This window comes from Leptodactylus fuscus, chromosome 3 (genome assembly GCF_031893055.1).
Source record: "Leptodactylus fuscus isolate aLepFus1 chromosome 3, aLepFus1.hap2, whole genome shotgun sequence".
NCBI lineage: Eukaryota > Metazoa > Chordata > Amphibia > Anura > Leptodactylidae > Leptodactylus > Leptodactylus fuscus.
Genome location: NC_134267.1, coordinates 103,416,423 through 103,430,526, shown reverse-complemented (window position 1 = coordinate 103,430,526; position 14,104 = coordinate 103,416,423). Strand labels below are relative to the sequence as shown.

Here is a 14,104-nt window from a genome sequence, read left to right as displayed (position 1 = left end):
TGCCCCCAGCTACTTTAAACCACTCCCATAGTGCTGTATATCCTGCTAGCAGAATGTAAATGATTTCTTGTGTTTCATAGCCCTAGGGATGCAGAGAAAAAGTACTTTTATTCTTTATTCAAATCAAAAGAGGATCTTGGAGCACAGGGGAAGTTTTCTTCCATTACTGAGCACTGCTGCATCACACGCCCATCCTGGATTCAGCTCGCCCCCCTGGGCAGTGGAAGGATCAGCTGACACTAGATCAACTCACATTGCCTAGGGGGACGAGCTGAATGCAGGATGGGGGAGTGTTAAGTAATGAATTATTTGATTACTTTTATATCTGTTCTAGGGAAAGAGGGTGATTTGAACTTTTAGTTTTTTATTAAACTCTAAAGTAGCTGAGAGGGTGTGCATGCTCCACCCTATGGTCTGATCCAAGTGCAGCAGCAGGAGTATCTGCACAGCAGCAAGGAAAGTCAGGATCCAGTACTGTTAAATACAGGAGAGTCAACAGCTGAGAATGCTGGGAGAAATTGTACGCCGGTGAACACTAAGCACCAGCATCACATGGGGTCTTTGCTCTTGACTGATATTCTGTTCATTTTTTGGGTGCATTTCCATGTTCAGATATTCTGATGTAGCTTTTGAAGCCAAATCCCGATGTGGAGAGAACATATAATGGACAGATATTGGTACTTCTATTTGTCAAAACCCTCCTGGTTTTGGTCTTAACCTCTTGGCATTGTGTGCCTTAATAGTATGGCGCAGCCACTACGGGGTTCATGCAAACTGCTATACTATTAAGCAATGAACATGGTACCCAATCATCTACTGACTGGGCAACATGGAGAGCAGATATCAGCTGATACATACAGCTGACAGCATGGTATATCACCAGAGGTTGGAAAGAAGTCACATTGCCTTCTTGCATGAAAACTGGGATGCTATCTGCTGGAGATAGCTCGAACGCAGCATTCCGCTATCTGTGGTGGTCCCATTGACAGTGTGCACTGTTCCTTGTGCTGCTGTACTCAAAACTAGGGTACAAAGCATCTCAATTCTCGTGATTGGTGGAGGAACTTTCTGCTACTGGAAAAAACTTTTGAGCTTTCTACAATCATGAACAAATTAAATATTAAAAAAAAAAATGAAGCCATCAAAACATATATATGGTACATAATATTTATCAATTAATGTAAGTGGTATGGCTGTCTGATTAGCAGTGCAATTCAGATATTGAAAAAATGTGAATTTTAACAAAATTATCAATAAAAAAATCTCTCTAAAAGGATTGTAAGGTTATTACTATAGAAAGTGACACGTCCGATTTGAAAAATGGAACTTTCTCCTTGAGATTGTTTGACCATGTCCTTAAGGGATTAAAAACGGCAACAAAAAACAAGATGGAAACCCAGACTAAAGGCTGTTATGAAGATCACTGAACTCTAGGATGCAGTTTCTTCATTGAGCTCCCACAACATCTTGATAGGTAGATCTCCCATCTTCTCTTTGTAGACTTTGTCAAAAATCTCATTCTGTGCCACAGTCATTACATTTTTCCAGTCACCAACAATCCCTAGTATAGAGTATAAAGGACACATTAGCCATTGTTCAATGATTCATATGATTAAAGAGGACCTTTCATGAGTTGGGGCACATGCGGTTTTATACACCGCTAGAAAGCTGACAGTGGGCTGAATTCAGCGCACTGTTGGCTTTCACAATCTGTGCCCCCGGTGAAGAGTTATCGGGGCTGAGCACTGTCAGGAGGGTAGGTAGGCGTTCCTCCCCGCTCTCACAGTACAGCGCTATAGGTGCTGCTGTGAGGAAGGGCGTTCCTGACTGACTGTCAGGAATGCCCTTCTGAAGGTGAAAAGGTACGGTACCGGCACTGATATCTCTTCATGTGGGTCACAGATTGTGAAAGCCGACTGCGCGCTGAATTCAGCGCACAGTCGGCTTTCCAGCGGTATATGGAACTGCCTGTGCCCAATCTGATGAAAGGTCCTCTTTAAGCACTAAGTGTGTTTAAGGCCGGGGCCACGTGGCGTAAACAGTTTTACAGGCACTGCAATCCTATCTACACATTGCGGAAAAATACACGCACGTGCATGCACACACGAAAAATACCGTCACAGTTTTAGAAATCACAGCATGTCACTTATACCTATGAAAACGCCGGTGGTGTACTCTATAGTTATAATGGAAGCAGAAAGTTCTCAGAGGAAACCTCTGTGGACTTTATGTGAAAAGCGCTGCGGGAAAAACACGGTGCATTGCTGCTGCTGTTCTTACCACAGTGCCTTTTTGCTGCGGCCCACTTCATAGGGCCTTAGCCTTAATCTTTAAAATGATTACATCTATAAAAATATTGTACTCTCCATTGACCATCAAACCGTAAAGCATTGTGATTTCATCCATTCTTACATCCAACAGTCTACTAAAAAGGTTTAATTCACCCAGGAGGTAAACCATTGCTTGGCAACTGTGTATGCCAAGCACCCATAAACATGTATGCTAGATATCAGTGACGCCAGGATTTGCTGACCTCTGAGGTCAGTGACTGGCTGTATCATTATATGCTGATATCATTATATTCTTTCGGATGGTTTCATAAATCTCTTTGCCCGTTTTTATATTAGACTAAAAGCTATTTTTTTTCTTTTTTTTTTTTTTTTCTTAGTTTTTTCTCTGTCTCTTATAACTTATTAACTTATTTTTCTTTACCTTTACGTAGAAAATCTCCTTTACTTTGGTCTATTATGGAATTAGGAATAAATTTATAACTGGCAAGAGGATCATCTTTCATGTTCTTAAAAGTTGCTTTTTCCACCACTGTGTCTACTGCTTTCTCATCAAGGTTTACATCCAGAAATGTACATATTTTCAGTACAGCAGATCGTAGGTCCTGAAACAGACATGAAAAAATAACCAGAAAAAGCACAAGTAAGGTGATAGGAAATCATTTCAAAACAAACATAGCAGACACGTTCAATATCTATGCCAATAAAATTTCCACATCTGATGGCCAGGGCTGCAACTATGAGGACAAGCACTATGACTATTGATGAGCGAATTTCTCAAAAATTTAATTCAGCAGCTTTGCTGAATTTCCCAAAGCGATTCAATTCGATACAAATTAATTTACGGCGAATCATTTAAAAAAAAAAAAAACAGCTTTTTTCCTGGCTGCAAAGAGCCTGGGCATATGCATTTTAAGATAAGGACATGTCAGAATAGCCTTTAGAAAGGTTATTCTACTCCTACCTTTGCATCACTCCCCCCGCGTTGTCCTGGTCCTCTTAGTTTGTGTAGGAAAAGAATAAAGATGTCTGCTGGGCATGCGCAGAGCGCTCGTGTAGGAATAGAACAAAAGAGGGCCACCAAGCATGCGGAGTCTGGCAACTTTGTATAAATACCAAAGTAGTTCCTCATTTGGGAAGTGGAAGGAGGTTGCAAAAGCAGTTGCAAGTCTCAATAAGCTTAAAAGTGGGGGTGATTTCTCAATTACCAGCTGCATAATTCCTCTGTTTTAGTGAACTCATCAATGTTATGCACCCAATCTGAGAAAGTTTGGCTACTTGGACTAGTTGAGTGCATAACTTTAGCACTTAGTAGGTAACCAGAGAAGGACGGAGTCTGGTGTCATCATTATATTTGGGTCAAAAAACCTTTGCCATATTTGCAGTACCAAAAAATGTGTCCCAGAAAACCTCCCATCTGATCACACCTTCAGCAGCAATCATTTTGTGTTACGACTATTCTTGCCAGATCAATGGGAGATTTACCAGATGTACCAGTGTGTTATAATTTTAAACATGTTTTCTTGAATTCAGACACAGGACAAGAAACCGTTGGATCTAGAGTGTATGTGTGCAACCTCAGGTTTAGAGAAAGTAGAGAAAGTTCTCTTTAGGTTCTGTTTCCAATTCCTGGTTTAGTGGTGAGGCTATGAGAGAAGATGGAGTTGTAAAAAACTGAAATAAGTCTCTGTGTGGGGCGGTTGTTGGATGTGAGGGCCTCAAACCAAGTGGTGACATGAAGTGTAGAGAACTTGTGCGTTCATTGACATTTGGAGTCTGAGATATACCAAATGTATAAAGTCAAACATTCCAACACTAAGATTCTCAATTACATTACCGTTTTCTCCTGACAGCATGAGTAGGAAAATGCATTTATGACTCCTTTTCTTGTAATAAATAAATACCTAACCGAGGCGGAAGATAAAGTGAATGGTATTTCACTGTGTGTTATTAGGTCTCAACTGTAGTGTCAGGGTCATTTGCCATCTTACTTCCCTGAAAAAGGATTGTGGAATAAGAATCAGGACCATTTGTATGGTATATGTAAATTTAGGGATAATGAATGATCTAAGTAAGTACTTGTGCCCCATCTAGGAGTCATATGGCAGGGAGAGATAATAGTTGGGTTTTCACTTTTTTCAACAATGCTAAGTAGTTAGCGTGGAACAGTTCCTTTGAATCTTTTGTGATCTGGATACCCAGGTAGGTGAGATGTGACGGTCGCCATTGAAATGGAGAATAGATCAGTAGGGGGCCTGGTTGGAGGTAGGTAGGGAGATGTTTATTGCCCTTTATTTATTGTAATTGTTTTTATAGTTCAACAACGTGCCAAAATAATCTAACAGTCTTATGATGTGAGGAACTGTAACATCTCTGCCTGTTCGGGCCTCTGCGCCACCCTCTGCTCGTGTGCTGCGGCGCCGGAGGCGTGTGCAGTTTGACAATCTGCTTAAGGTTTTTAGTTGCACCGTGTGAACACGGCTCTAGTCCTTAATTGGATTTGCACCACACCCGTCTTCTGCCAAGGTTGCCTCTGTTCATTAAGTGGTTAATCTGTCTTGCCTGTGATTGACAGCTTTTCTTCCTGTCAGGTTCTGGGCGGGTTCTTCCTTCCCTATTTAGTCTTGGCTCACAGTCACACTGGTGCCGATTATTGCCCTTGCTTTCTGGTATCGCTTGCTGTTATATACTTGTATGCTAATCCTTGACCTCTGGCTTTCCTACTGACTATTCTCTTGACTCCGATTTGGCACTGCATCGCTCTCTTGTTACCGAACCCTGGCTACCTGACCTCCCTTTGTTGTTGTACGTCTTGTCTGCGTTTTGTGTTTCACGTATTCAGGGAGGGATTGTCCTCGTGGTTGTCGCCTATCACCTAGGATAGGGTCTGGCAATAGGAAGGGAAAGCGGGGGGCTTCAGTTTAGGGCTCACTGTCCCTTGTGCCCCTCCCTCCAGGGTTCAGCAGCAGCTTCTGGGGAATTATCATCTGGCTATTCCATAACAGGAACAGAGGTAGGGTTAGAAATGAACATCAGCAAATCATCAGCAAATGCTGCATTATAGTAAATTCTATCTGGGTACCTTCAATTTGAGGTTGGTCTCTAATGGCTTGTAATAGGGCTTCTATAACAAGAATGAAAGTAGTGGGAGACCGAGGGCAGACCTGCCTGGTGCGATTCACTATAGAGAATGACCCCCACAAGATCCCATTCACCCTGATCTTTTCACTCGGCTCATAAGGTGAACAAATTGCTTTAATAAATAAAGAGGGGAGGTCGAATTTACCGTATTTTATGGACTATAAGGCGCACTGGACTATAAGGCGCATTGCCCATGAGCGCCTTATAGTCCGTCTCGGTTCATATATAAGGCGCACCGGACTATAAGCCGCAGTCCGGTGCGCATTATATCTTATTGAAAGCGGCGGCAGGCAGACTTTGCCAGCGGCCGCTTAACCCCCCGCGTGCCAGCCGCTTCTATTGGAAGCGCTCGGCAGGCGAGGAGGGGCTCTATCAGCAAAATCATGCTGATAGAGCCCAACCGTAAACGTTAGATTAAACTACCCCCCCCCCCTCCCGTTTTAAAATAAAAGCCTGAAACAGAATGTGAAACTTACCGAGCGGTGCAGGGTGGGCGGGCATTCAGGCCTCCTCTTCCTCCGATGTTCCGTCCTCCTCCGGCGCTCGCAAGCTGATAATGGCCAGGGCACATGCGCAGTAGAAGCATTATGATATTGCGCATGCGCCCCGGCCATTATCAGCGAGCGCCGGAGGAGAAGGACGGAACATCGGAGGCAGAGGAGGCCTGAATGCCCGCCCGCCCGCCCTGCACCGCTGGGTAAGTTTCACGTTCTGTTTCAGGCCGGCGTGACAGCAGGGCTGCCGGACACTTCCTATTCATTTCTATGGGAGCAGGCATGCGAGCGCTCCCCATAGAAATGAATGGACTGCTTTTTTCCATTCATTTCTATAGGGAGCGCTCGCATGCCGGCTCCCATAGAAATGAATGGGAAGTGTCTGTCCATTCATTTCTATGGGGAGCGCTCGCATGCCTGCTCCCATAGAAATGAATAGGAAGTGTCCCGCAGCCCTGCTGTAACGCCGGCGTGTACGGCTGTGATACACGCCGGCGTTCGGTAGTGTGAATGCACCCTTACGGTGCCTTTTATGTATGTATGGAAGCGGCACACAGTCTTTGCCGCCGCTTCCATCCATATATAAGCCGCACCGGACTATAAGCCGCACTTACGATTTCTGAGGAAATCGTCGGTTTTTATGTGCGCCTTATAGTCCGGAAAATACGGTAAGTGCCTGCTCCATAAATTGCCAGTTGATTCTGTTGAAAGCCTTCTCAGCATCAGTGCCAAGAAGGACTAGCGACGATCTATGGCGTAAGGTTTATTGAAATATATGTATAACTTTGCAGGAGTTTTGGTTACCTTCTCTCCCTGAAATGAATCTGAATTGTTCAGGATTTATTAATATTGGAAATAAAGACTGAAGGCGAGTCACGAGCAACTGCCCAATTTCTTTTTTGAATGTGGATGGGAAATTGGGCAGTAGCTGCCACGTTTCTCAAGATCTTTCCCTTCTCATTTACTCATTTACATACTAACAAAAAACGGGATTTTAGACAAACGGCGGCGTGGCTATTCCGACGTGTTAGAAAAAAAAATGGTTTGAAAGATAGGATCCCTTTAATGAACGACAACCAAAGAGGAGACCACTTTTGAAAGCATACGATAAAAAGGGCAAGACTAGAATTTGCCAAAATTCATGTTGACAAGCCGCAAACCTTCAGGGAGAATGTCCTTTGGACAGAGGAGTCAACACTGGAGCAGATTTTATGTCTTTGGTCATTTAAAATCCCAACTGAATTCCAAAGCTGTCAAATCTACCTTATGTACACACACATTACATTTTATCAAATACATTGAATACCTTTTTCATTTCTTCATATGTCACAAAAAATATGTTGAAATCCTCTCGGTGTGTATACCAGCCTCTAACATGATCAAACCATGAGCCATAAAGGACTGTAAAAGAACAATAAATTTATCTCTATAGACCTATAATATATATAAAAATGTCAAAATTTTACAAATTTCTCTTGTTTTAGATCACTATATGGGTTTTATAGAATTGATATAGGACAGATTCTAAACGGAGTCTTAAAGCAATCAATAGATAAGCAAGAAGGGTGTTACATGTCTAAATCAAAAACAATAAATAGAAGGGGTCTTAAAGCACTGTTACTGACACAGTCCGGCCTTACACACAGCCGTGACATTTGTCACAGACCTAACACAAGTGTACAAAAAGTCCTACACCATATAGCAGTAAATAATGGGTGTTGCATAACTATTATAGTACCCATGATTTTGAATGGTTCTATGAACATGCCACTATGTTCATTTTCACAGACAAAGATAGAGCCTCTCAGGTTTTTTGGTGGCTGTGAAAATAAACCAACATATGAATGGTCTCATGAAATGCAATGTGTTGTCAAAATGGACGTGTAACAGATGCTGCTAAAATGGCCATCACGTGCCAATTTTTCACTGTCTGCAGCCTGCTAAGGGCGTTCCCCCTGTGCTCCATGCACACCTGCGTCATAACCTCTCACCGCACCTTAGTTAAGTTTGTTCATGCCCCTCTTCATCTTCTGATCTTCTGCCTTGCATAGGTATCTGATGCTATACGGGGATAAAATCTCGCGCATGCGCAGTCGGCTCTGACACTTTGGGTTTAGGCATCTTCAGTCAACCATTTTGCTGTGGTCTTTTACACGAGTGTACTTTTTAAAGGCTATTCCAACGTGCCATTAGTTGAAAAGGTGATTTTCTAAAGATAGACTCCCTTTAAAGTTTATTCTTAGAATACCACTTGAGTGGGTATGTTTATTTTGTGTGAAGTGATGTTAATACTAAAAATATTAATATTGAGTTTATTAAGAATATTGAATATATAAGATAAATAAATTAAATAAATAATTATATTGCATTACCTTTCCCAGACATGAAGCTTTCTATGAATGTTTCCCAATTTGTTGATTTTCTGCTTTGTATCAGTTTTCGGAAGTGGTAAGAAGACAACATGACATCTTTTGGATTTCGACACACATATATAATCTGGAAAAAAATTGTAAAAATGAAAACCTAATAATTTGTAACAATATCAAAACAAGGTGATTGCTTCACATCGCATTAAAGAGGTTGTAACAAGATTTGAAGTTATCCCCTAATGATAGGATAGGGAATAACTTACCTATGGTGGAGGTTTGACCACTGGGACCCCCCACAGATGCCAAGAATTGGGGTCTCATTCTCATTCGCAGTACCACATTATCACATTATCTGAGTTTTCCTTTTTCCATTAAGGAGAACTTATTTGCATACATTTGTGGTCTTTTAGACTCTATAGACCGTATGGGGGCCTATCCTAAGGAGACATAATACACCTTCCGACCTCTCAGCATCCAAACCAGTACCTTTCTTCACACTGATAAGAAGCAATCCCAGACAAAGCCTCTAGGTTTAATAGAAAATCAGGCATTGATCTATAAGGAACTATTTTCAAATGTGTCGCAACACCTACACAAAGTCACAAAGTCATCAATAAAGTTTACATTTGACCCTGTCCCTATCCTGCCCATACCTGATTTTTATAGAGTAAAATACACTGACTGCCTCTCTAGTGATATCTGTTACATGCCAAAATAATAGCAATAACGATTACTAGAGATAAACGTATGAAACATTTCTTACAGACGGAAAAAGTTCCATCAAACCATTGTATGTGGAATATGTGTTCATTCCACTGTAATCTACAAGTATTTCAAGGGGTTGTCTGGGATAAAATGACACTTTTACCCTAAGCTAAACACTCTTCCCCTGCTCCAGGAACATTTTTTGATTTTTCGGTGATGTTCCGGAAACTAAACATCATCAATACTACCCCCCCCCCACCCCCCTCCCAGCCATCATATTTACATCACTTCCTTCAGGTCTCCCATGCCTGAGCATGCCCGCACTCTATTGTGCAGGTGCTGGCAGACTGAAAGAGGAGAAGGACCCAGACTCCCAAAGTTGCACACGGCTCTATAGCACAGATGCTGGCAGACATCAAGAGGAGAAGATGCCGGCTGCACAAATAGTGATCTCCTGTGCCCAGAAGATATGGACAGGAAGACAGGTAAGTATGATGGTGTGGGTGCTGGGCTGAGTTAGTTAGTAAGGGCTGGTAGTGGGAGAGCTAGCTAGGGAAACAAGGAGGGGTGTGTGAGAGAAGGAGTGGGAGGAAGTGGGAGAGGGAGCCTAGTGTGAGTCAGCTCTGAGTGAAGAGCAATTCATCCTGGTAGTTGTAGGATAAACAGGAAGCTACACCAAGTAAACAAATGCAGAGGATGCTATGAGCTCCCTGAGAAACCCAGAAATTACTGAAAACACTGCTAAAGGTATATGGGTGTACTTATTAACCCATTAATAGCACTAAGTGACCTTTTTTTAAAAAACAAATATATATATTTTTTGCCTGGAAAACCCGTTAAACCTATTTAATCCATATCTATGAAGCACAAGATACTCTTTAAATTAGCATTTTAAGTATTACCAAGTAAAAACTATTTCCATTCTTTTTATTAATTCTTTTCTTCATTTTTTATTGTTTGTCCCAATAAAATGGCCCCATAAACTAGCAGGTGGAAGCCATACCTGTCCGTGGTTATTACAGTATATCTGCACTACTGTATAAGACACTGAAGAGGAGACAAGACTACTAGGCCGAAGCATTATGCAGTTGTTCTAATGATTTGTGATACTGTCAGCCTTGTAGCTGTGTTGGTTCCTGCACGATATCTTCTATAATAGTACAGATATACAGTATGAACCACAGGCTGCTTCGGTGTCGTAGTTCATTGATATAAGGATGGTAGTAACTATGTAGTCCTTTGTCATGTTTTCGCTAAACATGGCTCCCCTAGGAATACATTTCATCAAATATGTTTTCTGGCTTATTGTTTTCATGCTTATAATTTTACGGTTTTGTGTGTCCTGTCTATTTGCTGTATGACAGCTGGAATTGTTGTGGAGAACAATTGTATCTAAAATAATTGGAAATTCCTAGAAAAATTTGACGTTGAAACAAACAGAAATCTAGGTATAAATTTCTTTCAAAGACCAATATTATGCACTGTGAAACAAAAAGCCATGCATACATTATAAAATCATCCATCAATGGATCAATTCAAGAAACATTGTAAGACAATACTTATGTGGTTTACTTTTCCCTTCCTGAGTCTCAGATCTCTTGGCATTAGATAATATGGCAGGTGAGATGAGAGGGGATGAGGAGATGGACGGCTATTGAAGTCAGGATAGTCAGCTTTAAATTCCAGGCATGTTATTCTTGTCCCATTTTCACTATGTGCTGTACCATTACGATGGCCTTCATTGAATATTAGACTTAGAATTTGGGCTATCCAAACTGTGCCTGCAAAATAGTTTTGATTTAGTATTGTATTGATTTTTAATAATAAGCTATAAAACAAGTTTTTAGTTAACGTATTCTAGCACAATATACATATACATAAGGTGGAAGTGCAAATATTAGTACACAAAGTATTATTTAATACACAAGGTTATTCTATCATAGGCACATATTTACTGTTGAAAATGCACTAGAATTTTGGCATGCTTTACACCACTTTTATTAACTTTTTAGACACTTTCTGCATCTAGAGTGCTGAAGGGGTACGGTTTTTCAGAAAAGGAGTGGAACTTATCTACAGGGGTAGGGCTTATTATGCAGCATTGTGTGGCAATAATACAGCAAAATTGTGGTGCATTTTTGTGGGATACTATGCCAATTGTGTATTAGATGTACCCGATTTATCATTCAGCATCAGCCACTGTGATAAATATGGTTTAAGATACATCACGGTGAAGTAGAATTAATGAAAGTTACCGCAAATTGTTACATTACAACTTGCTAGCAATAGCAAATCTAACATTGATCAAACCAATCCTTTCCAGGGTCAGATTTTGACCTCTGTTAGTCTCCCGGATGTGGAGCATTAACATTTGCTGTGAACATTTAAAATCAATGAATACTGGATTTTAAAGCTTAAAAATAAAATTTTTCTTCTTTTACAGTTTTCTATTCTAAATGTAAGACATTGACCTGGAGCTCCTGGAAATCCGTAGCCAAGGAGAGTTGCCGACATCCCTGCAACCTCTGACCTATATTGTTACGGTTGGGTGCAAATCCAGGAACGCGGGAAGAAACAGATTGGGAAACTTTCCCTAACAGGTTCCCTGACTAAACCTGCCTTACCTCAGAGTAACGTCCTTCCAAGGACGCCCCTCACTGGAACCTAAAATAGATTCCCTATAGTAACCCTAACAGTGGGCTGAGATGTAAAAAAGAAACAAACCGAGTGTTACTAGTAGTGGCAGATAACACAGAACAATAGCTGTTAAGCGTAGTTAGACAAGACCAGTGGTAGATATTGGTGAGCAATAGAATACAAAAATAAACAAGGAAACTAAACAGGCAGGGAACAGGAAGGGTAAAGGAAAACAAAGCTTAAAGGGATTCTACCATTAAAACCTTTTTTTTTTTTTTCTTGTGGCTAACACGTCGGAATAGCCTTTAGAAAGGCTATTCGTCTCTTACCTTTAGACGTGGTCTCCGCTGCACCGTTCCTTAGAAATACCGTTTTTTACCGGTATGCAAATGAGTTCTCGCAGCGATGGGGGCGGTCCCAGCGCTCAAACAGCTCAACAGGAAAATGGTCGCTAACAATACTGTACAAACAGCCATTTTCCTGTGGCCTGTACGCCTGCGCAGTCTGCTCTGCCCAAGGCCCTTGGCCTAGAAGTTACGAGCCTGCGCCGGATGAAGATATTGAAGATGACGCTGTGGATGCAGAAGGAGGTGGCGCTGGAGACGCTTCTCTGGCAGCAGTGGGGACGCCCCCATCGCTGTTTGAGCGCTGGGGCCCGCCTCCATCGCTGCAAGAGAACTCATTTGCATACCGGTAAAAAACAGTATTTCTAAGGAACGGCACAGCGGAGATTACATCTAAAGGTAAGAGATGAATAGCCTTTCTAAAGGCTATTCCGACGTCTTATCCACAAATAAAAAAGGTTTTAATGGTAGAATCCCTTTAAGTGCTGTAGCAAGTGTACAGATAAAGTTATATAAAACCTGGAAGTTTTCAAACAAAAACTGAATGCTATAGCAGGCACATAAACATGGGGGAGGGGACCTCAATAGGAAAAGAGATACAACCCCACCCTCCACAGATAAGAATGACTGGCCAGACAGTCTGCCAGTCAAACCGACACCAAGGAGACAACTTAACCCCTTAATGTACTAAATACAGCCAGAGGAGTCTCTGACACACCTCCGGGGCACGCGCGGCATAGCAGGAAGGCCGCGGTGTCCCCGAATCCTGACACTAAACATTTAAAATGTAAGGTTCCAAAAGTAAGTTTTTTTTTTCACAAACTACTCCAGTATAATAAAAACTTTCTTACACTTGAGGAAAATTTCAAGTCGTGAACTTACCTGATTTTGGGTAGGTAACAAGAAAAACATCACTGTCCCTTATTAACACATGTTCTATAGCATCTATAATTTCAGGGGATGTAAACTGGTAGTCAAAGTATATGCCTTTATGTTTAAATACACCATTTCTGGCTTCAGGTGTGACTCTGTCCATTGTGGCTCCTTCAAACCTAAAAATGTATCATTTGTGTATATTTGTTAATAAAAGTTATAACAACAAAAATACCCCACAATAAATATTTTATTACCTTCTAGGCAAACTTGGTTTCTCTATTCAGATGAGGCAGTGATAATTTACTGAGTAGAAAGAGACAGATTACATGTATTTATACAGTAATATTTTAATCTTTAACTTTGTAACTTTTGGAACAATTCAATGGTGTGTTGCCCCTTGTCATGTGGTTATTATTGTCATCTGTTACATATTGATTGAGGTTAGATCTGTTACTTATTATTCACAATGTAAATGAAATGAATTTAAGTAACACATTCTTACTAATAGATTCTGGATAGAGAGGTATAAACTCTGTGTCCCCAATGAAAAATCTCTAACAGTGCCTCCCACCTACCTATAACAACATAATTTGTAATACTGGAGTGTGGCAGGGATTGAGTGAATAGGCCATGTCTGCACTTCCTTTAGAGGAGATTACATACTGAAATTTCAGGTAGCCCAGTTCGAGGTCATTTCTATAACTTGAGTCTAAAGCCCCATGTAGCAAGCTGCAGCCAAAAAGCACTGCCGAAAAAACCATGGCGGGAATTCATAACGTTCAGAATTAGTTGCTATGTATAGAATGAAGTCTTTCTCTAAGGTCTCATTCATGTCTGCATTGGTAATCCGTTCGGGGGAGTCATCATGGGGACCTTCACAATCTACTTTCCTGTCCACATGACTCATGTGGAGATCTCGTAGCATGCACCGCTTGCAAATATGGACTACCCGAACGGATTACCAAACTCAGATGCGAACCAAGGGTAACCCTTTTTTTCTGTGCACGTCCTGCCGCCACTGAGCACTGGTCAATGTCATATACATTAGTGATTGCATCAGTACTCATTTTATCGGCGCAGGTTTTTTATAGTTTTTTTTTTTAATCTAAGTAGTTAGAGTCAGTTGCTATATTTGAAGATATAAGTCTCTCTCTCTATATCTAATATACAGTATATACTATTCTATTTCAATTAAATAAACCTGTGCAATTGAAAGGGAGTGCCAGTCCAACCTCAGAGAAAACCACTCC

The 14,104-nt window shown here is 41.2% G+C and overlaps 1 protein-coding gene across 1 annotated transcript; it reads right to left on the bottom strand.

The window, feature by feature from the left end:
- Window positions 1-1,430: 1,430 nt before the first annotated feature.
- On the bottom strand, window positions 1,431-13,017 carry LOC142197640 (amine sulfotransferase-like). Its single transcript, XM_075268109.1, has 6 exons — window positions 12,861-13,017; window positions 10,570-10,778; window positions 8,296-8,419; window positions 7,230-7,324; window positions 2,713-2,893; window positions 1,431-1,561 (listed from the first exon to the last, which is right to left on the bottom strand). Exons 1-6 carry the CDS (start codon window positions 13,012-13,014, stop codon window positions 1,431-1,433), a joined length of 894 nt encoding a protein of 297 aa, XP_075124210.1. The 5' UTR covers window positions 13,015-13,017.
- Between the last annotated feature and the right edge of the window lie 1,087 nt (window positions 13,018-14,104).